Below are 25,861 nucleotides of genomic sequence, written 5' to 3' on the forward strand. Positions count from 1 at the left end.
GTTCCCTGCAGACGTGGCCGCAGCCGTTAGAGCAGCATTTTGCGGTCTCCCCTGGGCAATCGCTGTCGTGCGAACACGCTTCGGGGCAAATGCCCATCATGCCTTGCGGAGCTGGTGGACATGTACCGGACCGAGTTTTGGGAGCTGAAGAACAAATCACGGGCACAACATTTTGATAAGATTTCTATAATTTCACCGAGTCATAATGAATAAAATCTTTTTAAAATGCCCAAACGCTCGCTTCTCATTATGTACACACTTTTAAACACACATGGTTCTGTTTTGATTCCGTTTAGTTATCAAATTATATTGTAGGTAATGTTTAGGTTAAAAGGAGAATTTTTGAAATTGCAGGCAGCTCAAACGATACTATACTGATTAAGAGTTGGGCCATTCTATAAATTGAGGATCTACTTGCTCCTGTGCTTGTTACATCTTAATAACGTCTACGATTTTATAATTATGTTTCAAGAAATTAGGCCCAGCCGTTAAACCATGATCTAACACTTAAAATAAAAAAGAGTCGTACATGGCTTTTGGTCGCAGTGTTCTCCGATGTAGCCTTCGTGACATTCACATCTGTACGCGCCTCCTTTGCCAGGGATACATTCACCAAAGTTGCAAGGCTTTTCGGAGCACGGGTCAACTAAAATACCGAAAATGAAAGTTTCTCAAATAATTTGTGACGGGATCCAACAGAGGACACTCGCAACAGTTTCAGACAGGCGCGCCAGAGGTGCATCTAACCAAACAGAATCAGGAGCGATGTGGGTTGAAATAGATTTTGGTTTCAGACCGGCGAGCTTTACGTATCAATTTACTAAATTCGATCATCTAACTGAAATTAAGGACAAGCACTATAGCGTAGAATTTAGTCAGTCGAACAGATTGATTTTTCACTCCAGTAACGTTTTGTTTTGGTTTCTAACTCAATTTAACAGAGATATTTCCAAGTCAGTTTAACACAGATATTTTTTTCTTTGAATCATCTGCTTCCTACTGCTACTTCACTGCACATTTCTGATATATTCTATAAATGGTCTAAGTAATAAAAGCAAATTCTGAAAATGAACAAAACTGCTGCAAACTGTTGACTGGATTGACCTGAAATATGCAAATCAAGAGAATTTAGATAACATGTTGGTCTTTGTACAGAAACAAAGATGTGGGGGACACACAAGCATGCACCATTGGAAGGACAACCAGAAAAGAGGGACTAAACATGAGATGGATCGATCCAAGTGAGTGTAGCAGTAAGATAAAATGGAACAACGAGAGGGGATGGAGTAGGGAAAGGAGCAAAGGAAGTGGGGTTGGGTGAAGATCTTAGGGGTAGAAAAGGGATGGATGATGCTGAGGGAAGAACAAAGGGCAGTTCATGAAGTCTTAAGGGTAAGAGGAGTTGACAATGAGGAAGGGACATAAACAGATGGATGTGGCAATGGGTAAACTCAAAAGGGGAGAACGGCACATGAGGGGATAAACCCCAATACGGTGAGCCAAGAGGATTATCTGTAACAGAAAGACGAAGGAGGTAAAATGAACAGGTTAGTCATTCCCGTAGATGTTGAGTCCTTGTGGTTGCATACTCCAAAGACTTTTCATCCACATTTTCTCCCTGCTGATACGAACTGAGCCAGTCCTTGCGATGGCCGGGTGATTCTATGCCCTATAAAATCATATCAGAAATGGAATGGCTAGGCTGGTTGAAGTGGTGACCAACAGGGTTGTCCAGTCTCCTGGTGTTGATAGTCGATCAATGCGCCTAGAAACTCTTGATTTCCCCGGCATACTGGACGCCACAAAGCCTGCAAGAGATATGACTTCACCGGTGTTGCAAGTGATGTAAGTAAATATTTTTGACAGACGAGGGGCCAGACTCGTTGAATGTGGATCTAGCAAAACAGCACATCTAGAATTGCACTGAAACGGTCCATGTCGGGTGGGTACTTCAGCTAATAAAACAAATATTGTAATAGGTTGGAGTATACCTGAACAATCAACAGGATTGCCGTTGCTATCCTGGAATTCATGGTTGCATCCACCGCAGTAGTTGGACACACATGTTGCCGTTGGGTCAGCTGCGCAGGCAGCGAACTGACAGGGATCCACAAAGCAGTGCGCCATTTCAACTCCTGGTGGGCAGTTTGAAGCTGTGGAACCAGACCATGTATCACAACAAAGTTTGAAAAGGACATATTCTAAGCGAACGGGGCGCTCTAGTAACCTCATTGTGGGATATCAAAACATGAGAATCTCAGGTTATCGACGTAAATTTACATGTTGCTTCGATAAAAAAGTACTTTCGCAATCGCATATTTTCAGATTAAAGCAGGCCTAGACTCATTAACTCCTCTTAAAAATATATTTCTATTACATTCCTAGAAAATAGCGCCCTCTTAGCTAAAAAATATGCCAATTATAAATTTTATAAGACTATATACCTAAAATATGTTTATACAGAAACAGAAATAGGCAAATGTTACAAATGCATACAAAACAACGATGAATACGTGAGAAATAAAGATTTTGGCCGAGGCGTATTACTGTGTTTTAATAATTGATCAAAACTCGGGACAGACAACTCGTTCCTTAAGTCCTGTCCACACAAAAAAACCTTGTGATTATAGGACGATAAGATGTAGCTAATCCGCTCTCCCAGACACCAACATAATGCATTTTGCGCAGGGCTCTGGACATCAAAACGTGTTTTGCTACGTGTTATTTTGCCAATGACGTAATAATCCAAGAAGAATGCTTTTGTGGCCAGCAGGCTTCATTTTCGATAAATCGCTGGAACCCCAAAATGACTGTTTTCTCACGCGTCGATTGTTGTTTCGGAACCATTTGTAGACATTTGTCATTTCTATTTCTGTATACCAAAGCGGGTTCATTGAAATCGAAACGTACCTCGTTCTTCGCAGTGTTCTCCGATGTACTCCTCTGGGCAATCACACCTGTAACCATCTCCCGATGAGGAATCGCATATTCCGCCATTCAGGCACGGGTTGGGGGAGCAAGGGTCAACTAAGATACCAAACCAAATTGAAACAAAACAACTTAAACAGTCGTCAGATACAATTTATATTTTTAATCTTTCAAATATGCATTTGGTAACTCGTAATAATATCTTTTACTTTCGGGCTGACCTGGGCAAGACATTGAATTTCAGGTTTTCTCCAAAAAAAAGACAAAGTCGTCACTAATTAATGTAACCTTTATTGTTTACGATCGACTGGATGGTTATTCATCGGTAAAGGACTATCACGTCCGCACATACACGGCATGCGCACAATGCATGATCACGCACAATTTGCAGACACTAAAATTACGGCCTTGGGGTGTCTGAAGTTTAAGCACGTAGAATTCTCGAGATTTTCAAGAATTCCGGTTCTATTTCAGACCATTTGCGAGGCTACCTTTTACTGTTGTGTTCGTATGGTACTACGCGTGAATAATCTAGAATATAGGTGATAACTGCAAAATATTAAAATTAAACAGGATGTCGTTTGTGGGGTTCAACAAAATGACATCTTCGAAACTGACGCTTGGTGGCGCTCGTCCTTTGTGAATTAGTCTAAGTTCCTTACGCTTTTGTACATGGTGTTTTACTTACCCCAGTGATCCTGGAAGTCGTCGAAGGTGAAGAGACCCACGCTGTTGACGCTCGTTCCGAAGCCCAAGACTTTGGGGTTGATGCGATTGCCCGAATCCAAATCTAACTGAAGGAACGGAGACTTCTCATGGCCTCGTCCAACTTGTACCGAACTGTTAGCAAAAGAGTGATTACAGTAATCTTTCTGGAACTTTTCGGAAACTGCTTTTTGACAAAACTAAATGAAAAAAGGAGTGTGACTAGGGGGGGGGGTAGCTTGGGAAACTGCCCCCACGCATATGACACTTTCCCCATTACATGCCCCTCCCCGCACAGACAAAGAAGCTATTTACGTTGATAACAACCAAAATGTGTGCCCCTCCAGACAGAGGCGTAACTATTGGGGTTGGGGGACCCCCCCCCCCCCCCAGCGGGAACATATTTTGTACAATTTTTCTTATCCTCTTAAAATGTATGAACACTATTTGACATCCCTTCTTGCTTAATTTCATTTAAAAGGGTACTTCTTTAAAGATTTTAAAATTGTTCATGCCTTTCCGGGGAACTGAGGGCGCTATTGATGTGATGTCATTTCAGCAAGACACTGCTCCTGTTAGGTGTTTTCTGTTCCAAATTTTGTTCATTTAAAAACCATCGTGAGAACAGTTTGGTCACTGAAGAAAAGAAAATGTACAGCGGGATATCCAAATTTCTGACAACTTGTAGTGCTGAAAGTGTTTGTAACATTGAGCCTTCTGCCTGGAATGACATCACACTTTTGCTCATGAATATGGAGATTCATTGCATTAAAATATTACATTAAATGGGCCCTTTAATAGATTCCCCCAAGTGCAGCCCACATTACAGTATCCTTGGCATGCTACTGCTAATTTATTTTCAAGGGCAGACCACGCCTCAGTTTCTGAGATATGGCTGGTCATGCCTCAGATATTGCAACGAATCATTCCAAACGATTATTTTAATTTGTAGATACACTGCAGACCCTTACCTTGGATTAAATTGTATCCAATATTCGTTGAATTGTTCGCACTTCAGTTCATTCGGAGTGTTTTCACTCTGACCGTTTGACTGTTGAGGGCGCGCTATTGAAGACCGGGAGTTGTCGTTCCCGCCGATGGCTGTGGTTCAAAATTAACGATAACTGTTTTTCAAAAGAAGTTTCCTTCCCCAACAGAAAAAGCCTAAGGGAGTATTTTCCTTATTTAGAGTGGATAAAGATGGCTGTTGAGACTGATTTATTGGCTAGTGCAATGGATCGTGGGTCGAAACATGAAAGGGAACATGGCACTTGTGTTCTTAGGCAAGATGTATTACTGCAATAATTTTCTCTTTCTACTTTGAAGCATGGGTACCTACGAGAGCAGAGACCAGCTTGTACTGGTCCCGTGGCCTGATGAACTGGGCTTATGATTGCGAAACGCTTTTGAACATAAGTACAAAACCCTTATAAGCCCAAGATTATTATAACTAAATTTGCAACATCGGCCACAAATCATGGGTTTTTGAAATAGGGTATGGCTTATGAAAGACTGTATGCCATTTCCCCCAAAAGAACCCAAGACTTACTGATAATGATTCTATCACAGCCATCGTGTTTGCTTTCTGACAGTACAATTTTCGCATCGGAAACGGCAGCAACTCTGAAAAAAAGCACAATCGGCACAAATCAATGGCTATTAGAACGAACAAAATGTGAAATCGTTTTTGGTAAACCTTAACGTTTAAACCAGAGAGGCAGACAAAAGGTTTCAAAAAGAAGGATGGATAAAAGCAATATGGACCGTTGGAAATGACACGCGAATACGGGATACGTATGCGGCTAGAAAAGTAGGCGTTAAATCACCGTCTTGCATGGTTATGTCATCTTGCACAGTAGGGGTAATGTGTATTTCACATCAAAATTTTAATCTGTATACGCATTGTTTTGGTGAAATAAAAACTAAATATGGTGAAAAAATACGTATCCCGTACGTGTATCATTTTTAAATAGCCTCTGAGGTATACAGGGGCGCCAACATTCAAAACGAGTAGTACGCGCTAATTATAAGCATTCAATGGAGCTTGCATGCTTTGCCAAATGTGAAAGTTGCTTTAGAAAAAAAATACGGGTTTCAGTTTTAAGGGTGGAAGGGTTTACGTGTCATGTTCATCACACATCGATGTTTAATTGAAAACATTTTGGAGGGTAATCATTGTTAGATCAAACCGAACGGGCTGAAGATTGCTCACCTGAAGTTGAAACCGAAGTGTGAGGATGGTAGAGGGCTCGGGTGCCACTGAAGCGAGTCGACCTGGTCAGTTTGGAACACTTGACATCTAAACACCGGTTCCGACCCTAGATGACAGATTGCAATCAAATCCCATCCATTTGATTCGATCATTTATAAGTCCGTTGAAAATCTTTGTAACCTGAGTTTTTGGGTGTTTTGAGTCTCTCCCAGTTTCGGTCACAAGTTAGTCACAAGTTACTTCAGAAGTCCGGTCGTAAGGACCAGGGAATGAACAATTCGAAAGGAATGCCTTTGTCAAAAAATAAATTTGCCGGTGCCAAATTATTCGGCTACGGCCTGAAATTACACAGGTATCTATGGTAGCGGCTGCAGCTATTTCCCATAGACTCGTGTGTAATGTCTAGCCGTAGCCAAGAGATTTGGATACGGCTAACCTGTGCTTGACTCGGGGCAGATGATTTGTGTGATTACTTGACTTGTTAGGAACTGTCAATGCCTTGTACAGGGTAAGGAAACAAACAAACCCAAATGTCGGGACTATTAGTGAAGTTCTGCATGTAGCACTTTCAAAATCTAGGATAGGAAAGAGCCTATTATTATGCCTATTAAGCTTATGAAGAAAATTCATAAGCCTTCTTTTTAGTACAAGAATCATTCAAATCACTCATGTACGAAAAAGGTGTGCGTTCTTTCAGCGAAACGAAAACAATTCTCACACATCCCTATGTGATTTGTTTTCGCTTGGCTGAAAGAACACTTACCTTTTTGTGATCCATGGACAGAACTTTAAAATGGTGGTTGTGTTTAAAATTTCGTAACCTAACAATCACATGAGTGATTTGAATAATTCTTGTACTAAAAAAAAGCTTATTAATTGCTCTTTAATATCCTGGATTTTGAAAGTGCTACATGCAGAACTTCACTAAAACAATAGGCTCGTCTAAGACATAACACAATGATTTAATCTCGTACTCACTACGTATCGAATACCAAACGTTTTCGCATCTAGTGCTACAAAACAAATACTAAAAGTATTCATAAATTATTAAGATATGACATTCGGCGGACTGTTTATAAAAAAATCTTACTAGCGACGACAGTCGCCGTCATTGCGGCCAGCAAGAGAAGTGTAAGCCTGGACGTCGCCATCTTGAAGGTCCTCAAGTCGGCCTATGGGGTGATCTGACCTATAGACCAAGGAAAGACAAATCTAATCGACTTACTGATAACAAATAGGACATTTAATATATGTCTCGCAATGTCATATACTTTTTCTTAAAACGAAACACCGCACGTATAATGAAACATTGCACCTTGTATGATGTGGAAGGTCCTTTTTTCACAACCGAGAAAATTTCCCTGGAAATAGATACCAAACACCCATACTGAAATGTGTATCCTTGTGGAGACATTTCTGTGTCCTCGTGTACTAAGGTTTTCGAGTTTGAAAGTACAGTTTCAAAATGAGCTTATTTTAACCAGAATTAATTTCCTTGGCTGAAATTCGGACTTGACATCCCTTTTCTAAAACTCTACCATTTGCGACGGATCAACATACCTTGGAAATTCCCTTTTTTTTTAGTAAGGCCAAAAAAAAAAATATTCGGTCTCTGGTCAGACCAAAGTTCCTGAATTGACGCGGCCACGCGGCTTTTTTTTTTTTTTTTTTTTGCTTTTTTTTTTTCTTCAAGCTTGGATTGTACAGACAAGGTGGGTACTATTTTGCTTTTTGGAGTCCTCATGTACATTGGTGTCCTCCATAATTTGCCTTGGTGCTTTTGATCATTAGCCTAGGTGCAATTTCCCATTCCTTGGTGCTCTTTGGTAAAAAAAAAAATTGAGGAGGTGCGGAAATAAAGGCCGCTGTGGAAGCTACCGCGGAACATTTTGGAAAAAAAAAGATCGACGCGCATGATTAAAATCGACGCGCGCGCTGACCAGAGACCGACTTATTTTTTTTTTTGGCCTAAAATCCATAAATCTATTTCGTGAAAACCTTGTGGAGAAATTGCCCCGTGGAGACGTATACAATCTTTTGTTCCCTATTGTGTGCATGTCTCCAGAGGGCACGGTGTATCAGATCACTGGATGTGATCGTCATGTTTAATCTCACCATTTCCTAATGACTGCACACACATAACATTAAAGGTGAATCGACTCATGTTAAAAAAAACCTATAGTATTCACAAAAACCAACGCCTATAAATCCCAACTATAGGCAATACTTCCAAACAATGCAGTAATCATTAACTTACCCCTGATGAGGGTTTGAACGTCCACTACCGTTCAAAGTTAAGGTTGCCTGTTGTCGTGCAACCGCAGTGTGTGCACGCCAACGAACAATCCAGAAATGCGTTTCGACAAAACCTGACATAGATCAATCCGGACAACAATTTCGTCATGTAACCTTCGCGCCCACGTTTGAACATATTTTATTTACTTCTAATCGAAGCTAATTCTCTTTTCAATACCAGCCATGTTCTCTTTTGCTTTGTCTTTTTTATGGGGCTTAAATTATAGATTTTCGGGATTAGAAATTGATTGATAGCCGTGTATACAGCTGTCAACAGAGGAATTTATGTAAAATATTCCAACAGTGTAGTTTAAGAATAAACAAGTAATCTAATTGAAAGTTGTTAACAAAGAGTTTTAACCAATAAGTTCACACGTAGGACAGCCCACCTGTTGAGGATTAAAGGCAGTCAATACAATCCAACAGACTTTCGTCTGCTTTTCGCTAAACGAGTCTAAATTATCCAGTACATGTATTAGATGAGACTTATTGGTTCGCATGGGGAACATGAACAATATGGAAGGTTTACGGTAACACCTTGTGAATTTTATCTCATTTGAGTTGTTTGGTTCTGTAACTAGACGTGTCAAACACACAGTCGTGCACTACATAACTCTCGAGGACAAGGCATTGTGTTTCCCTTTTTCCCTGTCACATAACACTCTCATATAGAGAGCACACAAACCACGACCGAGGACTGTTTTCAACAAACGATGAACACTCGAGGAGTCTGTCCTCTGTTGTATGAAGTGCACGTACATAAACCCGAGGACTGACACACGAAGGGAGAACAACAGATCCTTTCAGTCCTCGGGAGTTGGGTGTTTTTGTTGGAAACGGTCCTCGGTAGTACGTTTGTATGCTTAATCTATGGGAGAGTGTTATATTACAGGGACAAAAGGAAACACAAAGCATTGTCCTCGAGAGTATAGTAAAATAAGAGAGGGTGCTCTCTTCGTGTGCTCTGTGTCTCCTGATGACGTGAACGGAGCACACTGTTCGAAACGTCAAGTTAAAACAATTGGTTCGTTTCAGAACAGCACACAACTCAAGAGGGATACCATTGAGATTTTCCATATTTTACTTAGTACATATGTAAAATGTGCAGACCAACCGGAAACCTAACTTCTTAAAAAAATTTGAAACAGGAATATGATCGGGAATATCTCAGAAACGAAATGTGTTTGAAGTGTTTTGCGGTGAAAATTTGAAGAAATTGCTGCACTGAAATAAGTTTTGATTCCATTTAAACTACGGTACAGAAGGATCGTCAACTTTCGCAGTTGCGTTAGAAATCATTAGATTGAGGCAAAGCTTAAAAAAGAACTTTCCCTTTTCTATAATCAAGTTGCATTTTTTAATTTTTTATCTGGTTCTTCTATTTATCTATTTTAATTAATTGGTAAATAGATCTCGGAATTTACAGACATGAACCTATCGATCATGGCTATGTTTTTAACAATCAATTCGATTTGTCTATGGCACAGCTCAAGGATTCAGTGTTACAGACAGCTGGTTGACACAACAGAATTCAGTAAATCCGTCAAAAATCGATGCCTAATAAGGACAAGGTTGACGTGCACTAGTGTTCAGTGGATTCTACCTACGCATTCGAATTTGATTGGTTAAATATTGGCGTAACACGCGTGCGCATCCCTGTTGGCGCGTTTCGATTGGTCTGCTTACGTGGCCAATCCAATCCAGAACATGCAAGTTATTATAGGTGGCGCTATGTGACTTACACAAGGTATGGATTAATATAGCTCTATGGGAATGACACATTTTATCCATTCTTAAAATCTATTTTTCATCACGCAATGAATTTGAGTTTTTCAGTAAAATGTATACTTTGCACATTTAAAGAGGGCGTGCTTGCAGGGGCGTAGGTAGAGGGCGTGCTTCAAGGGGTCCGTGGTCTTTATTGCTCATTTTCTTCCACTAAGGAAAAACCCCACATAACGCAAATTGACGTCAATACAAGAGAGCGATAAATGAGTAACATTAGTTTCGATTAAATGGGCGTGGTTATACGGTAACGATCTGATGCTTTAGCGTTGATTGACAGCACCTACATGAAATAGTCTTTAGAGGTACATCATCACTTAGAATTTCTATATTGATAGGTTTCTTCTGGACAAGAGGAATCATATATATCATTCATTTTTTTATCTAATAATTGTAAAAATATATACGCTCATTGGAAAACGTAACAGTTGCAATGCTTTAAATTACTCACATGAGCCTAATAACAAATAAAAGTTACGTAGCGTACAGCCTTATTGAGGTACGAAAAATACATTTTATTTTACATTCTTGGTTGACTGTGCTGCAGATTTCTGTCATTTTATACACTTAAGACTTTATACTACCATAAGTTGATGTATACATTTGGTTCAACTTTTATTCGGGAAGGGAAAATCGTGGCTATTTTGGCTCGTTGGGCTGTTTGTTGGTTTGTCGGGGTGTTTGTTTGTTGGTCTGTTTGTTGAGCTGTTGTTTGTTTGATTGTTTGTTAGGGTGTTTGATTGTTTGTCCGTTTCTTGGGCTGTTGTTTGTTTGTTTGTTGGGGTGTTAGGGTGTTGGGGTGTTTGTTTGTTTGATTGTTTGTTTGTTTACTACTCAATTTCATATGCAATAAATTGGGGCAGAATGTAGTATTTGTAAGGACAAAAATGCCATTGATCAATGTCTCATAACGTGTTGTGTGTTTCACTGTTACATCCTCACGAGAATCGTGATACTGCGTAAATCCACATTTTTTTTTAAAACAAAGGATTCCTCAAAATGGTATTCGATACCAACAGAAAAGGCCAGGTGCACTGTCCGAAGTGTGAATTCAATCAATTCCTTTTCAATGCACTCTTAATTTGTTTGTCAATACCGAAATCCGGCGCTTATTATGAGTTAGATGGATGTCATTGTTTACAGGTGAGAGTGGTAATCAATTCATTTTAATCCCCTCGCAAACTGTGTCATTTTGTTCTCACCATGGGGATATCACGGCAAAAACTTAGCCGGAAAAGTTCGAACGTGGCAGGGTCATATGTGAATCTTGCCGTTTGCAAAGGGCAACGGGCATCAGGAGCCCAACTGTTGGTGTAAACAGTTTTACTTCCGGAGTTTACGTTGATGTACGAATACATTACCATTGGAATCGGTTACAAGAGGATTGCGAAGACTCAAAGTTGAAAGGAGATTTGGCGGCACTAACTAACATCCAGAGGGGGTAAGGAAACATCCTCATATTTTTTTAGAAGCTTTTTAAATATTGGATTAAACTTATCCGAAATAGTATTTTAAGGCCAAGTCAGAATTTGCCGAATGATTTCTTGTGATGAATGTGTATTTGGGTCCCTTTGCATTTTGGGCATGTGTGACTCTTTTACAGTTAAGGTGAAACTTAAGTCATGCAAGGACGAGAGAATTAAACTTGATTGACAAATGTTCAAATAAGCCACAAACGGAAACTGACTAGGTGCATCATAATAATTTAAAAGCTGTACGAAAAATTGACTGGAGAGGATTTGAGCGATCTAGGAATTATATACCGGTGCTCTACCTGCTCTACTTGATATAATTCGCAAAACTAGCTGTACATAATCAATATTTCAAAATGTGGTTTACTGACACAGGTTAAGTCACCCCAGAGCGGATGTGAGGACCTTCAAGATGGCAACATCCAGGCTTATAGTCCTCCTGCTTGCCGCAATATCAGCGACTGCCTTCGCTCGTAAGCACATAGATTATATTTCCTCTAAACAAATTAAACGTAATTGTGCATTGCATTCTCTAATTAAAAGGATCGCCTAATATCACAAGATGGGGCAGCAAATAATTTCGAGCACTTGTCGATATTAACATATCAAATAACAAGTGTAACATATCGACCACGTGGCATTTGCTTCGTTATGTATGTAGCCAATAAAATGTTATTAAAAAAAATCTGCAAAATAGCCTTTCGTGAAATTAAATAATGTCCAAATTATAAATTAGGGTCGTGAAATTCTGTAACGTTTTTGCACCTAGAACCGGGACCATCCAATCATATGTGTCAACTGTTCCAAACGGAGAAGAACGACGAGTTGCAATGGCTCCCAGATACTCTACCAGCATCGCATTTTCAACTCAACTTCAGGTATGCACTTTGCGGACGTTATAGAAGCACATTATGATTCGCTTTTTTATGCCATACGCAACCTTCAACATACAAGGCCTGCGTGTGTAATACGAAAATGTAACATTTTCCACGGAATACGAAAGCCCAAATCCAAAAAGATTGCTGATAAACATTATTGACCCTTTAACCATACGATAATTCAAGTGATAAATCAAATAAATTGCTTAATTTTTTTAATGTTACAGCTTTTGTTAATATATCTTCTTCTTTTTTTAGAGTGATTGCTCTTGCTGATGTGAATATAGTGCTGGCAGAAAACCCAGAAAAGAAAGAGGGTCGTATTACCATAAGTAAGTTAAAATATTTCCTGTCATGGTTACGCCCACTTTTAAGTGGGGCCTATAACAATTCTCATAAGTAGGAAACCGCTAACACAGGGCTGGATAGCTCAGTTGGTAGAGTATCGATACGGTCATCTGGAGGTCGCAGGTTCGAATTCAGTTTCAGCCAATGTTTTTGTCCAACTTTATGATGATTTGTTAAGTAATTGAACACATTTTCTTTCCATCGAAGTACAGGCTTAATTTCGTACAAAAGCCTACATCCCTCACACCACAATTTTGGCAGTTGCATACCCGTTAAACCGATGTTTTACACAAGTCTTCATGATCACTTAATGAGAAGATCAAACACATTTCCAAGATGGCTACTTTGCATAATATTGTCTGCAAGATCTCATCCATCACGATATAAACACCACAAAAAACTAAGTCCACACTCATTGGAGGGCTAATAATTTTGAATGCGATCGTCTTATTATGACGTCATTTATATAGACCTTTGGGGAATTTTTCAAACTACATTTTGAAATCCCGTTTGCTACCAAAAACATGCAAATCGTCCAAGATTGACAACGGTTTATGAAAAATGATGTAGTTTGAAAAGTTGCAAATTTAAAGATATTATATGATGCAGTTTGAAAAGTTTATTGCTATATATTATAGCAAGTGCACAGTGCCCAAACAAAGCGCGGGTAATTAAATTCGCGTGCTCCCGTGCATGCAAGCACGGTGCGATCGACATACCCTGCCGTTCGTTTCGGGCAGTGTCACATTGTCATGCAGCAATTTCCACTCAATTACTCTTTAAATTTGCATTTTTTTAAACTGCATCATTTCTCATAAACCGTTGTCAATATTGGACTATTTACAATCTTTGGTAGCAAACGGGGTATCAAAATGTAGCAAACTACATTCCCCAAAGGTATATATTTATAATTTTATTATAAGACGAACAGATTCAAAACTATGACCCCTCCAATGAGTGTGGACATTCTTTTTTGCGATGTTTAGATACTTGCATTGCAGCTCCCCTCGCAGAAATGGCCCCAGAACATGGATAGCAATCTAACCTTATATCGTATTTATGAATAGGAATACTCGTGTGGTGGTGTATCTGGTTTAACTTGATCTCCCATAGTATTATTTCCTCTAGTTAGTTAATAATAATATCCCACTATAATATTTCTCATACAACAGCGTTGGGCGCGAACAAAAACAGCCTATCTAGGATACGTCATCTCTTTGTACAGAACGGCGTGGCGCAGCAGAATGGAAAAGCGACACCCACTCCGGCGGAACTGAAATGTGATCGGTTCAACGAGTTCTGGCTGCAGTTCGACCCAAGGTAAGGAGTTGCGTTATACAATTATGATAAATATTTCGTGGAAAAATATCCAGTTGGTGTCTACTTCAGGGTGGCATATGCAAGTGGTATGGTTGGCTCCAGTCACACATTCACGGTTGGAGCTAAGGATATCAACGGTTTACCAAGAATCACTGGATCACGATGAACCGTCGAGATTCGTGGAGAAATCGACTTTCTACTGTTTCAGGATGGATAGCCACGACTGTCCTAAGGTTTCTCTACGAATACACCACGGTTTGTCAAGAATGGACAGATTGTTGAAAAATAACGACGGTAATACTAAGAATAACGACGTTAACGCCACAGTTGTCTGCGATCGGGCCACTGATGACCAAGATGTCATTTATAGTAGGCTCCTAGCATAACCGGGCATATCCGTTGGGCATTCGTAGCGAATGATTACACGGCAAGAACTGTATAAATATGCAGTCTTACATTGGCTCATACAGAACTTTGTCGTACATGTGAATAATTATGTCAATCAAAGCTTATGAAGAAACCACAATACCTATTTTTAGTATAATTTCAATTTATGTTCTAATCCTTATTTCCATAATAATATTATGTTTTTCCCATTCATTCGGATGATTTCTTTGAAACCTTGAACAAAGACCATGGATGGAGTGCCATGGCCTAGCGGTTAAGATCAACGGACTCATTTTCTGGTGTTTCAGAGGCAACAGTAGCGTGGGTTCGAGCCCGCCGGGTGGACACTTGTGCACTTAAGCAAGGCACAACCATTATTGCTTCGTCCTTCGGATGGGACGTAAAGCCGTAGGTCCCGTGTGTTGTGTAATTCAATGCACGTAAAAGAACCCAGTGACAATTATCGCTAAGTGAAGGGGTTTGCCCCGGTGTTTTTGGTCTCCTCACACGCGGAGTATTTAGGAAAAGAACCAACCGAGAACTTTATATAGTTGTTTTGTTGACAAACATATAACAATTCTTGGAAATCAGTTCGAAAATTCAATTACGGAACACAGCATTAACCTTATCTTTCAAGGTTCCATTCGTAGTTTAAAGGGACATTCCGTAATTTAAACACTTCAAAATAATAGTTTTGAATGTGATCGTCTTATGATGACGTCATTTGTATACACCTTCGGGGACTTTTGATACCTCGTTTGCTACCCAAAGACTGCAAATGTCTTTGTCAACGGTTTATGAAAAACGATGCAGTATGAAAAGTAACAATTTAAGAGATAGGCGAGAAGAAATTGCTAAGCGCTAATACACCTGCCCGTAAATCATTGGCCCCTTTCGACTGCAAAGTGCAAGGACAAAACGCGGGTAATTCAATTTCACGAGCTCCCATGCATACAAGCACGGTGCGATCGATATTCCCTGCCATTCGTTTCGGACAGTGTTACATTGTCAAGCAGCAATTTCCCCTCGACTCACATACTCAAAATTTGTAACTTTTCTGTAACATTTTTCATAAACCGTTGTCAGTCTTGTACAATTTACAGTCTTTGATAGCAAACGGGGTATCAAAATGTAGCTAACAAAATTCCCCGTAGGTTTGTATGAATGAAGTCATCACAAGACGATCAGATTCAAAATTATGACCCTCCAATGAGTGTGGGCTTTATTTTTTAACGGTGTTTATTACATCTTTGGCTACTGATATCGCACTATACTTGTTTCAAAATAGATCAGTCAAGGTTGGCCGAGTTGGCGAAATGTTTCCCTTTTTGGAGTACGGCATCGATTCGAACAGTGCCATTGTCCCAAAGTTCGTGGGATTTGGCACCAGCCATAACAGCGTAGGAGTCTTTAGCTTCGGTGAATTCGAGGAGCACGGACGTAAGTTAAATAATTAATTAGTTAAGCCAAAACATCGAGACATGATACTGATAGATTTTGGTTCTTTGAAGGTTTGTGGTTGCGAATATATTAAGAGGACAGTTTATGTAAATATTTGTCGATGCGGGAAGTCATTTGTAGGTCATTTAACCCTGCGAGGCGCCAACGTTATATTTTAGTTTAATCCACCACAGAACTGAACTTTTCAGCATGATGGTGCATGGGTGTTAAGGTTTAACACAATTATTCAGTAGGCATTTTGGTGAACAAAATCCCTTTTCACAGTGTTGAAATATTTAACAGCCTGAGGCTACATAGTATAGCTAAAAAGCATTAGGACTACCTGTTTCCAGGCTTCACGACTGGGCCTAGTGACAGGATTGATGTCCTTGCAATAACAGCAGTTCTATAGTTACAATACAATACAATTACAATAATATATCCTATGGCAGTTGGCCTGGATCTGATCTTTGCCTCCGAAAATTTTGGTCAAAAGTAGCAGTGTTAAATGGGAACTAAGAATGTGTTTTTTATAGCTTTGTCTAAAGAGGGAATGTGGTTATATAGCGCTTTATACCAACGGTCTCAAAGCGCACACAACTACCCGTGTTCATCAGGTCATGAGACTAGTTTTGTGGAGAACTTGCAGAGTATGAAATTGTTTGACGAAAAAAATGACGGATTATTAAAATTATCTAAAAATGTACTAACAACGTGTGTACTGTCGCACACCACAGATTTAACAGAAATATTGTTTGGTCAACTCACAGCTAGATTCAACGAGAAAGTGTTCATAACTGACAAGGGTTACTGCTACGACTGGACTCTGCGTCCGTGGCCAACTTCCGGAAAGGTCTGTTTCCAGGTCAAAAGCGAGGGCATCGCGGCCCTTGCTCTCTCCCCAGAAAGAGATCCACCGGCCGGTACACTGGTCTATGAGATGGGTAGGTTCCAGTTACTGCTTTAGGTGTTGATTACATATTGGCTGGACTCAATAGCAAAGTATATGACGCCAATTTAAGTCATCAGACTTAATGAAAATAAGTCAATGCAGTGGCGGATACAGGAGGTGTAAACCACATAAAAATCAAAGTCCGGCTTTTGAGCAATGAACGAAAATTTAACACGTGTTTTTTTCTTCAGAATAGGACATATTAAGATTCAATAATCAAGAGGAGGGAATTGAAGAAATCAAGAAATCAAGAAGAATTTTAGTTGTTTTTGTTGCATTGTCCAACCGAAAAGGGTTGTGAGCAACAACTTTTCCATCTCTCTCAACTTTTATTTGGTTATTGGCAAGCAAAATAAGCTTCACAGCACAAGGTACACGATCGTCAATCTAAACAAGTAGCGGTGCGATGTTTTGTTTACGACGAGCATTTGTCGCATAGCAGTCCCACGTGACGTTTATAGACCATGTGACATTTGATTACAAATTGGATGTTGTGGTCAGGTGATGCCAACTATCAGCAAAGCGTTCTCTTCTGCTTTCCATGCGTGCCTTTTGAAATATGAATGGTTTGAAAGTGTTAACATATTCTGTTTCATATATGGGCCAAATAACACGTTAATAACATGTTAAATGTTTGGGTTGTCCTGCGGTTGCCTGTATAGGCATGACGTCACAGGACGTCACAGGACGTCTCGTGGTTCATACAGCAAAACAATTGTGGCATATATCTTTGAAACGGCAGCAATTTTTTTTTAAGTTTGAGGACATGCTTAAAGAAGTCCCTTCGTTCCGGTTTCATTTTAGAACTCGGCTTCTCCAACAACCAGCTGACCGTTCTCCGCCGAGGAATGCACGGAGGCAACATCGCGGTTGAATCGACTCCGGATATCCTCGACTGCGATGAATTCCGGACGTTCTGTCTCGAGGCCAGCGGGCCGCATATCACCCTGACGGCCCTGGGAGACCCTAAGCCGATCCTGGACTACGTGGACGAGGAGCGGCCTGAAGTCATGTATCAGTACATCGGCTTTGCTGGCGGGTATGACTTCAAGGTGTGGTGGAGGTGGCCGGAGGATATGGTTCCAGGTATGTGTAATATAATGTAGAGTCTCTTCAGTGACAGCAGTGCGCCAAGGACCAAAACATATCAACTCAGAACCTAGACTTAGCAGGAGTCTTAAAGCCCGAGACATAAATGTTTCCAATACCCCATATGCATAACCCATCCTGTATATTTTATAGCATCATCTCTATGCTTCTTTATTTGCCATGAGCCCTACATGTAGTTTAAGACCTCTATGTAATCAAAAAGGCTGTACCTAAATGTAGGCCAAAACCTAAATGTACCGCAGGACCCCGCAGTTCATCCTGTTTACAGGACCAAAATGCAGCCTCACACCTTTACCTAACTTGAATGTAGTCTAGCTAAGACCTGAATGTAGTACTCGACATTCGTGAAGCCTGAGTCCTCAATGTAACACAAAGCAGTACTTAAATTTAGTCCGAGACCTATATTAATGTACCCCATATACTTGTGCATGTACTTGATATCCTCATCTAGTTCCCCGGATTAAAATTTTGGCATACCCCGTACCCCTATAGGTATATACCTATACCTAACCGTAGCCCAAGACCTAAATGTAGGCCAAGCCCTAATAGTCTAAGATCTAAATGAAGTGCAAGACCTGAGACCTCGAAGTAGTCCCAATGCTGTAACTTAATGAAGTCTGGGATCTAGATATAGATCCAACATAACACTGAACATGAAATGTCCCCCAAGATCTTATTGTTACCAAGGCCCTTAATGTGACCTTTGACATAAATGTAGTCCAAACACTATTACTTAATGTAGTCCGGGAAAATTTAGGGGAACACATTAGGGGACTTGATCTTCTTCACTCACCTCTTTGTTCTTAATTTTATTTTTGCTAAATATGCATCTCTTTTTTTCCAGATTACGAGATCCCAAAAGGTAAGTGCAAAATGCATTCTTTAAAACGAAGAACGTTTTGACTGTACACAACATTTCTTTGCGAAACTCACCATCACTGCGCGTCTTCCTCGCAACGAAGGCCACTCGCCGGTAAGTGATCTTTGTCTCGAATTCTGGTGTCTCCCCTGGATCTCAGCTTTTGCAGACTTTTTCTCTGAAAGTGGTAATGGAGTTCAATCAATTATTTGCAAAACAGATTGTGTTTATTTCATAGCTTAATGCACTACATAACAGATTAATATGGAGATACAGATTAGATCAGTAATCGACTGAAGCAAACTTTGGGATGAATTGCACCGGGCCGGAAAAGGACGGCAGCGGGGGTCAAGCCATCGACAAAGCCCACGTGCTTGATGGGCATGTTGGGGTCCCGCGGACCCAGGAGAAGATGTCCTTACGATTGGCGACACCAAAGCTGATGAGCAGCGGTGATGCAGTACTCGACGTAGTTGGTCGGGTTGAGGATGGTATCTCGACCAAGGCGATGGTAACATCGCGAACCATGGAGTGGACGATAGTTTTAGTCTTGCAATTGTCCGATTTACCAATCACTTCAAATCAGTAAAGGAAAAGGAAAACAAGACTTAAACAAGACTGGAATGCCAAATCGAACTAGACCCGGAAGTTCGAGATTTTAAATACTCAGTGTGACCCGGTCAGTCAGAGAACAGTAGGAGGCCACTCCAGCACAAATCTTACCGATTCAGCAATCTACGCAGAAGGATCTTCAGTTGAGTGTACAAGATCTGACGGCTGGGAGAAGAGATTTAGACTGAAGTTCCAGGGAGAAATTTCAGTCAGGTATGTTGCGATTTTTATGATATTCTGATGTCTAATGACAGAAATCAATTGAACTTACGATTCATAGATTCGTAGCACTTTTAATGCCATGTATGTTTTGGGTAATGTTTTTTCAAGTTCATAAATTATACTATTGTATTGGTATAATTCGGGTTTTTGAAAGGGATAAAGGCACCAACAGGTGGAGGAGAAGATCCAATCAGATATTTCAATTGCGAAGTTCGGCAGTTGTGGGTTTGATTGTTAAATTGCCACCAGTCTTTTTCCCCGTCATTTTCAATTGATTTATATTTGTGCAATTAGTGAAACTTCCTTTAATTTTATCAGGTAATTGATTCCCAATTGTTTAAATGGCTCATACACACCTCTTTTACTGCTCAGAGAATATCAATACGAGTTCATTAAAAATAGAACCGAGCTTATAACTGTCCACGTGACTTTGCCTACTTAAACTTCTTTTGAGCTGTTCGGCTCGAAGTAAATGACAGAGCCACATATACACGATCTTGAATTGCTAACGAGTAAAACTAAAAGGCTGACATTTTCACCTAACAACAAACAAGACTCTGCTGCCACACACACATTATACTATTTTTGGTACAAAAAAAATTATCGTTTGAACTGCTTCTCCTGGTTTCATCATAACATAGACTTAATGTTCATGCTAACAGATTTGAAAGGCATACACATAAATGTTTTTGTAAAATTGTTGTCGAGATTTCAAGTGTACATCAGTAAATATAGATCTGAGATACACTTTATGTAACTCATACCAGTATCAAGTTGATAAAAATCAAATCGTTTTATATACTAATATCCGCATGTTGATATATTCACTATCGCGTGACAATTTTATCAGACACTTCCATAAGGCCAAAAAGAAAAAGTCTCCAGTTTCTTGTATGCGCGCGTCGCCGTAGCCATGCGCGTCGGCAAAATGATTCTTTTTTCAATGTAAGATGATGTCTCAAAATCGCCAAACTCACTGGTTTGACTGGAATCCTGCTGCTGCACGATTTTAACGTGTTTTAGATGGGGTTACGATCGAGTATAAGCTTTATGTTGCCTCTGTGGACTCCCATATATTTTGCACTAAATTTAGTTGGGCACCATTTGCAGTCATCAGCCGACATTTGAAGGAAAAAAAGCTATAAAAAAAAAATGCCGCGTCGCCGCACCACTTTTGGGACAAGCTCCATACCAGAAACCGGAGACTTTTTTTGGCCTAACCATCTGTTCGTTTATTGAATTTTCGATAGCAAAATGCGTGGGAATTGAACTTTATTGATCACTGCTAACCTTCGTGGTAATTTTTTTTTATGCAAAATGAGTTTCCATATATTGGCACACCTTCGTCCTTTTTTTAAGTACAAAGGTAGAATTTCATGTTGATTATGCGAGGAACGAAAAGTTAAAAAATTGTGTACCCTGACGATTACTCAGATATCAATACTATCTGGTACTTTTCGTCATTACACTTTTTTCCGGTTCTTAGATAACCCGATTCCAAAATCGATAATCAATGTGCTAAGCATCATTTTGACAAAACAAAGGCTAGCCTTTAGTTTAACACTAGAGGGCAGGCTTCCCCAGTAACTACGTCGGCTATACCATATTTCCCAAACAAGCATTCACCTATTATGCATTCCCGACAGTCAGCTTTTAATCAATACCACATTTCACAGTCTAACGAGTGAAGAGTTGTGGTGCGTCAAAATTGGGGCGGGGCTTCAGTGTGGAGCGTTTTCATTGGTGACAAGGTGATGACGTAATGCCCCATTACCACATAATTAAATTGTGCATTGCGTTCATTGGTTGATAATGTATGCCTAATGCCCGTGATACAAACAATCAAGAAACTTAACGCTCATGTAGTTTGAAGCCATATATTTGTCAATACTTAGAAATACAATGGCATTTTCATTGTGCCACAACTATTGCCACTTGGGGGGAAAAAAATGAATAATCATACAATGCTGGGAATAAATCTGAAATAAAAAGCAGTGTGGAGAAAAGTTTGACAGTTGCCAAGTAAACATTTTTAAAAGACTGATTTCTTTCCATAAATATTTTTGAAAAATATATATAAAAAAACCACTGTTTGTGACATCGAATGCATAATTTACATAATAAAGGAAACCGTTTATAATACGAAAGGTGCAAAAATTATATGAAATAAAATAATTAAAAAACAAAACAGAAATAAAATACAATTATATAGCCCCAAATCCATTGCTCTCTGGCACTTTACATAATAAAGATAAGAACATTAATACATATGCGTCCTCTACTGGTAAAATATTATTCTTGATTCATTTTAAAAGTAAGAGCGCCCCCTATTCAAAATGGAGGGGGAAAATGTTGACACGTATGAAAGAGGGAAATCAATAAACAGAACAAACAAATTCTCCACAAAATTTGGAAACGGGCAGTGAGCGGGGTGGCCTTCAAAGCAGATGTGGAAAAATAAGATCACGCGTGTTCAAATGAGCTCCGGCCATAACGGAAGGGTGTACTTAACGTAGCGTCGTGGGGTGAGGGTAAGTGATTTCCATTTTTCCAGTGTCCATTTTAAAATAAATCAAAGCAAAAACAGCATTTGGGAAAAAAAGTTTTCTTCAACAACCGATTCTTAACTTCACCAAGCATGTTTGGATAGGCAAAACTGACACCAATCACACAAGTACTCGGCATGTGTATGGTATCGACATCGACCTCTCTATTGTTTATAAATAATTAAGCAGAAATATGTATGAATTGTAACCGTGGCATACATTTTAACCATAGTTGGCAATGGTAATGGTCGTACATTGTATTTTTTTTTTTAAATCGGACGGTGCAAAAAGAAATTAGATTTATTTTTTTGCAGCGAGATCCGCCCAACTTTACCTAACTGTGGTTGGCCAAATCATAGGCTGTGGCGCAGCAAAAGAAATGTGTTTTCCAGTTTTTATACTATAATTAAGCAGACACAGACAAACGTAAAGGCCTAAGGATTGGCAGAGGGAGGAACATGTGTTAACTTTCGAACATTAAGACCTGCTGTTGTGTAAACATTTTATCTATTTGTCCACTTTTATTCAGCATTATTGTCGCAGTTCTTAACGTTTCCCAGTTAGGTCCTAATATTTTAGCACATGCATTTTTAAAATGTCTTTAAGAACGTTGGTGTACAGTTTTACTTTAACTTGGAACAGTAAAAAGGAATAGTATTGATGCCAAAACAGTTCTAGGTTCTATGTATAAGTGTAATTGTTTTGACAACAAAACAAAATTGCTTGTACTTTCAAAATATGTTCCATAAGTGGCGTGAGACTAGAGTTTACAACAAGCAGTAGATATATTTCCATTAATTTTTTTGGCAAAGGATCCTGTTAAAATGATAATGCAAAACATTGTTTTTCTTTAACCCACCATGATATCCTTAAATGCAAGGTGAAGAACGAATCGAACAGGTGTACAGATAGCCTATATAAAAAATTAATGGCTTAAACGTGATTCTCCTTTAATGAAAGAAATGAAAAAGTATCGGTTAAAAAAATCGATACTTTATCATTTCCTCCCTAAGGGAGGAAAATAAAAACCCATATAACAAGGTCCAGAAATGACATATTCAACAGAAATTCCAAAGCAAAATACTTTTTGGCAAGTAATGTTCAAACTTGCTGGAAACTCGGAACATAAAAGAAAATGAACAATGTCAAGCAAATTAGATTTGTATTACTACCTTGCTAATCAAAGATGATTTTTTTTGATACCTCGAAATGCAAATGAACTCCCCCCCCCCAAAAAAAAAAGGCTTTAAGAAAGCCTATAAAAAAAGTCGACTCTCCTGCAAATTGCGTGATGATTAAAGAAAAAATACCGATACAACGGAAGCAGTTTTATACGTAAAATACCACCAAGGTTGGACGTAATCAATAAATTCAATTCTCACGCTTACACAAAAAGAGTTCAATACCGACAAACAGATGGTTGTGAAACTGATTGTTTCGAAGTGTTATAAAACAATGAAACAATATAAAACAGATGGAGTTTAGATACACGAAAAACTTACCTTTGTTGCACTGATCAACGTCATCATGGGAAAGGAATTCGGATTATTTTACTGACTGTTCTATTCACTATTAACAAATGAGGAGGTTCATCAAAGAAATAAACAAACTGAAGAAAAAAGTTTCAGCAAAAGTCACTTTTGTTTTTTTGTCGTAAGGAGAAGCAGTTCTACTACATGCTGTTTGTGACGAAAAGAAGAAGCAGAAACCTGTTTGATTGTAGTTGAAGGTAAGTGTGAATACCAAAAACAATGGCTTCAAAGCTCTGTAAAATGCTTTTCGTCTGATATTGTCCCCTTTTGCAGGTAGAGTAAATCAAATCGAGTTTATATGTTAATTATTTATTGTTGGTGGGCAAACTCCGGTAGCGATGATAACCTTGATTCTCGTTTTAAATGAAATTATTTCGTAGCAATTGATGATAAAAGTAATAAAATTCAATTAATTTCCTTGATATTGATTCTGCGTCACTTTGGTACCATAACCAAGTACACCATCTTCATAACTGATTTCCCCAAAAGCAATACATTGATATCTGTCGAATAAGTATAATTATAAGTGCTATAATCACTGGAAATGGTACCTGTGTACGGAAAAGCCGACCTTTCATAACACCTAACTCTGACATAATCTTAACCTACCCTCAACAAACTTGGTAAATTTTGGTTTTGCATCACGAGAAAACGGAGGAATTGACTTAGGCTATTTGCGACACTAACATTATGCCTAGAAATAGGACTTGAAGCATTGAGAAATGTACCCTGCCTCCTTAAGATGTACACATTTTAAGTAAAACGTGTCTCCCTTATGGGCCATTTGAGAGAATTATCAATGATTTTTGTTTGCAGTACCTCGTTGGTACCCTTGCGGACCGCCAAGATGATGCGAGCTTCATGTATTACCGTGTTGGCGATCTCGCTATGGGCAATGGCTTTAGCAGGTGACATTTTGTTTACTTACTAGTCAAAATGTAAAAAAAGAAAACACTTCCAATTGTTTCTATGCAATTAATGTCAAGTACAGGTGCAAAGTTTGTATTTCTGTAGCTTGAAACTTACTTTGCATCGAAAATTGACTTTAACTCTCATTTTACAAGTTTCGACCCAATTCTTGCGTATTTGCGTATTCGCGTACACATCTTTTAATCTATTAATTTCTTTCTTTCAATGTTTTAAAGCAGCAGTTTGCAAACATTATGAAGCCATGTTTAAAGAGCTTCTCTGTCTGGACATGTGACTTTATATTACAATAAATCCCTAATGTTCTTTAAGATAGTAAAACCATTCTCAATTAGCAATGGTTATACGAACAAGGACAACTAATCAAGTATTAGTAAAAAAAAAAAAAAAAACTTACGATAACGTCAACACTTATTCCGATTTATACTTCAGGAGATGCGGACATGACCTGCCACATTATCAAAGAGACCGCGGCCGTCAATGACTTCACGTGGGATTTGCCCAACCTAGACATTGACCCAACAGTAGTCTGGTTCTCCGTCTACGCCAAAAGCAACGTGTATATCGCTTTGACAAGTGATTATGCACCCGACGCCGATATACCAATGTATGTCGTAGGTAAGTCATGATGTCATTTTCGTTTTTGATTTTACAAATTGCTCATTATCTTGAACAGAATTTTGTTGTCAATTTGTTAATTTAATTCCCTTTTAATAATGCATTAAAGTGAACGCAGTCATTTACCCTTACGTTTTAATAAATGACCTTTTTATGATTAGAAATTCATGTATTTTTAATTTAACACCAATTACGTTTATTTTTTCATCAATTACGGTTTCATTGTTAATAAATTACGCTATCCGTACATTAATTACGGTCTCATTGCACATGCATTACGTTTGTTAACTGTAACATTTTTTCAGGATATTTTTTGGATAAATAACATTAGAAAATGACATACGCAGCAGGCACCATGCTATGGAAGAAACAAATCTGTTGGTTTCAAAGTACGGTTATAAATTGTGAGTCTGCACTTTTGCATAATATTTCAAATAATTTCATGAATAATGACATTTAATAATGATAGTGGGATAACGATAACTCTTGTCGCCCCAATAGGGTGACTTTCCCATAGACTTGTGCACAAACCTAAACTGTCACCTAACCCAAGTTCACCTTATGTTTTTTCCACGAAATTTAGTATTTATACTAATTGGACCATGAGGAATCGATCTAAATGGTTTTTGACAGCAAAATTCCTTGTCTTAAGGGTCGTTTTCATAACAGGGCGACAGTTATTTTGTCGCCTCAATAAGGTGTATCGCCCTATT

At 39.0% G+C, this 25,861-nt stretch overlaps 2 protein-coding genes across 2 annotated transcripts in view; one reads left to right on the forward strand and one right to left on the reverse strand.

The window, feature by feature from the left end:
- LOC119723228 overlaps window positions 1–6,999 on the reverse strand; it is a 44,164-nt gene extending 37,165 nt beyond the window's left edge. The window contains exons 1-9 of the mRNA XM_038193791.1: window positions 6,936–6,999; window positions 5,846–5,951; window positions 5,183–5,256; window positions 4,605–4,734; window positions 3,617–3,768; window positions 2,911–3,027; window positions 1,992–2,153; window positions 530–646; window positions 1–144 (exon numbers count right to left, since the gene is read on the reverse strand). Of these exons, the coding sequence (XP_038049719.1) occupies window positions 1–144; window positions 530–646; window positions 1,992–2,153; window positions 2,911–3,027; window positions 3,617–3,768; window positions 4,605–4,734; window positions 5,183–5,256; window positions 5,846–5,951; window positions 6,936–6,996 (1,063 nt within the window). The 5' untranslated portion in view covers window positions 6,997–6,999. The remainder of the gene's footprint in view (window positions 145–529; window positions 647–1,991; window positions 2,154–2,910; window positions 3,028–3,616; window positions 3,769–4,604; window positions 4,735–5,182; window positions 5,257–5,845; window positions 5,952–6,935) is intronic.
- Window positions 7,000–16,422: 9,423 nt separating this feature from the next.
- The window catches only part of LOC119723229, a 50,620-nt gene continuing 41,181 nt past the window's right edge, over window positions 16,423–25,861 (forward strand). The window contains exons 1-3 of the mRNA XM_038193792.1: window positions 16,423–16,714; window positions 17,527–17,808; window positions 18,677–18,694. Coding sequence (XP_038049720.1) covers window positions 16,423–16,714; window positions 17,527–17,808; window positions 18,677–18,694 — 592 coding nt within the window. The remainder of the gene's footprint in view (window positions 16,715–17,526; window positions 17,809–18,676; window positions 18,695–25,861) is intronic.

The sequence above is a fragment of the Patiria miniata genome, unplaced genomic scaffold (assembly GCF_015706575.1).
Source record: "Patiria miniata isolate m_02_andy unplaced genomic scaffold, ASM1570657v1 HiC_scaffold_16, whole genome shotgun sequence".
Lineage (NCBI taxonomy): Eukaryota > Metazoa > Echinodermata > Asteroidea > Valvatida > Asterinidae > Patiria > Patiria miniata.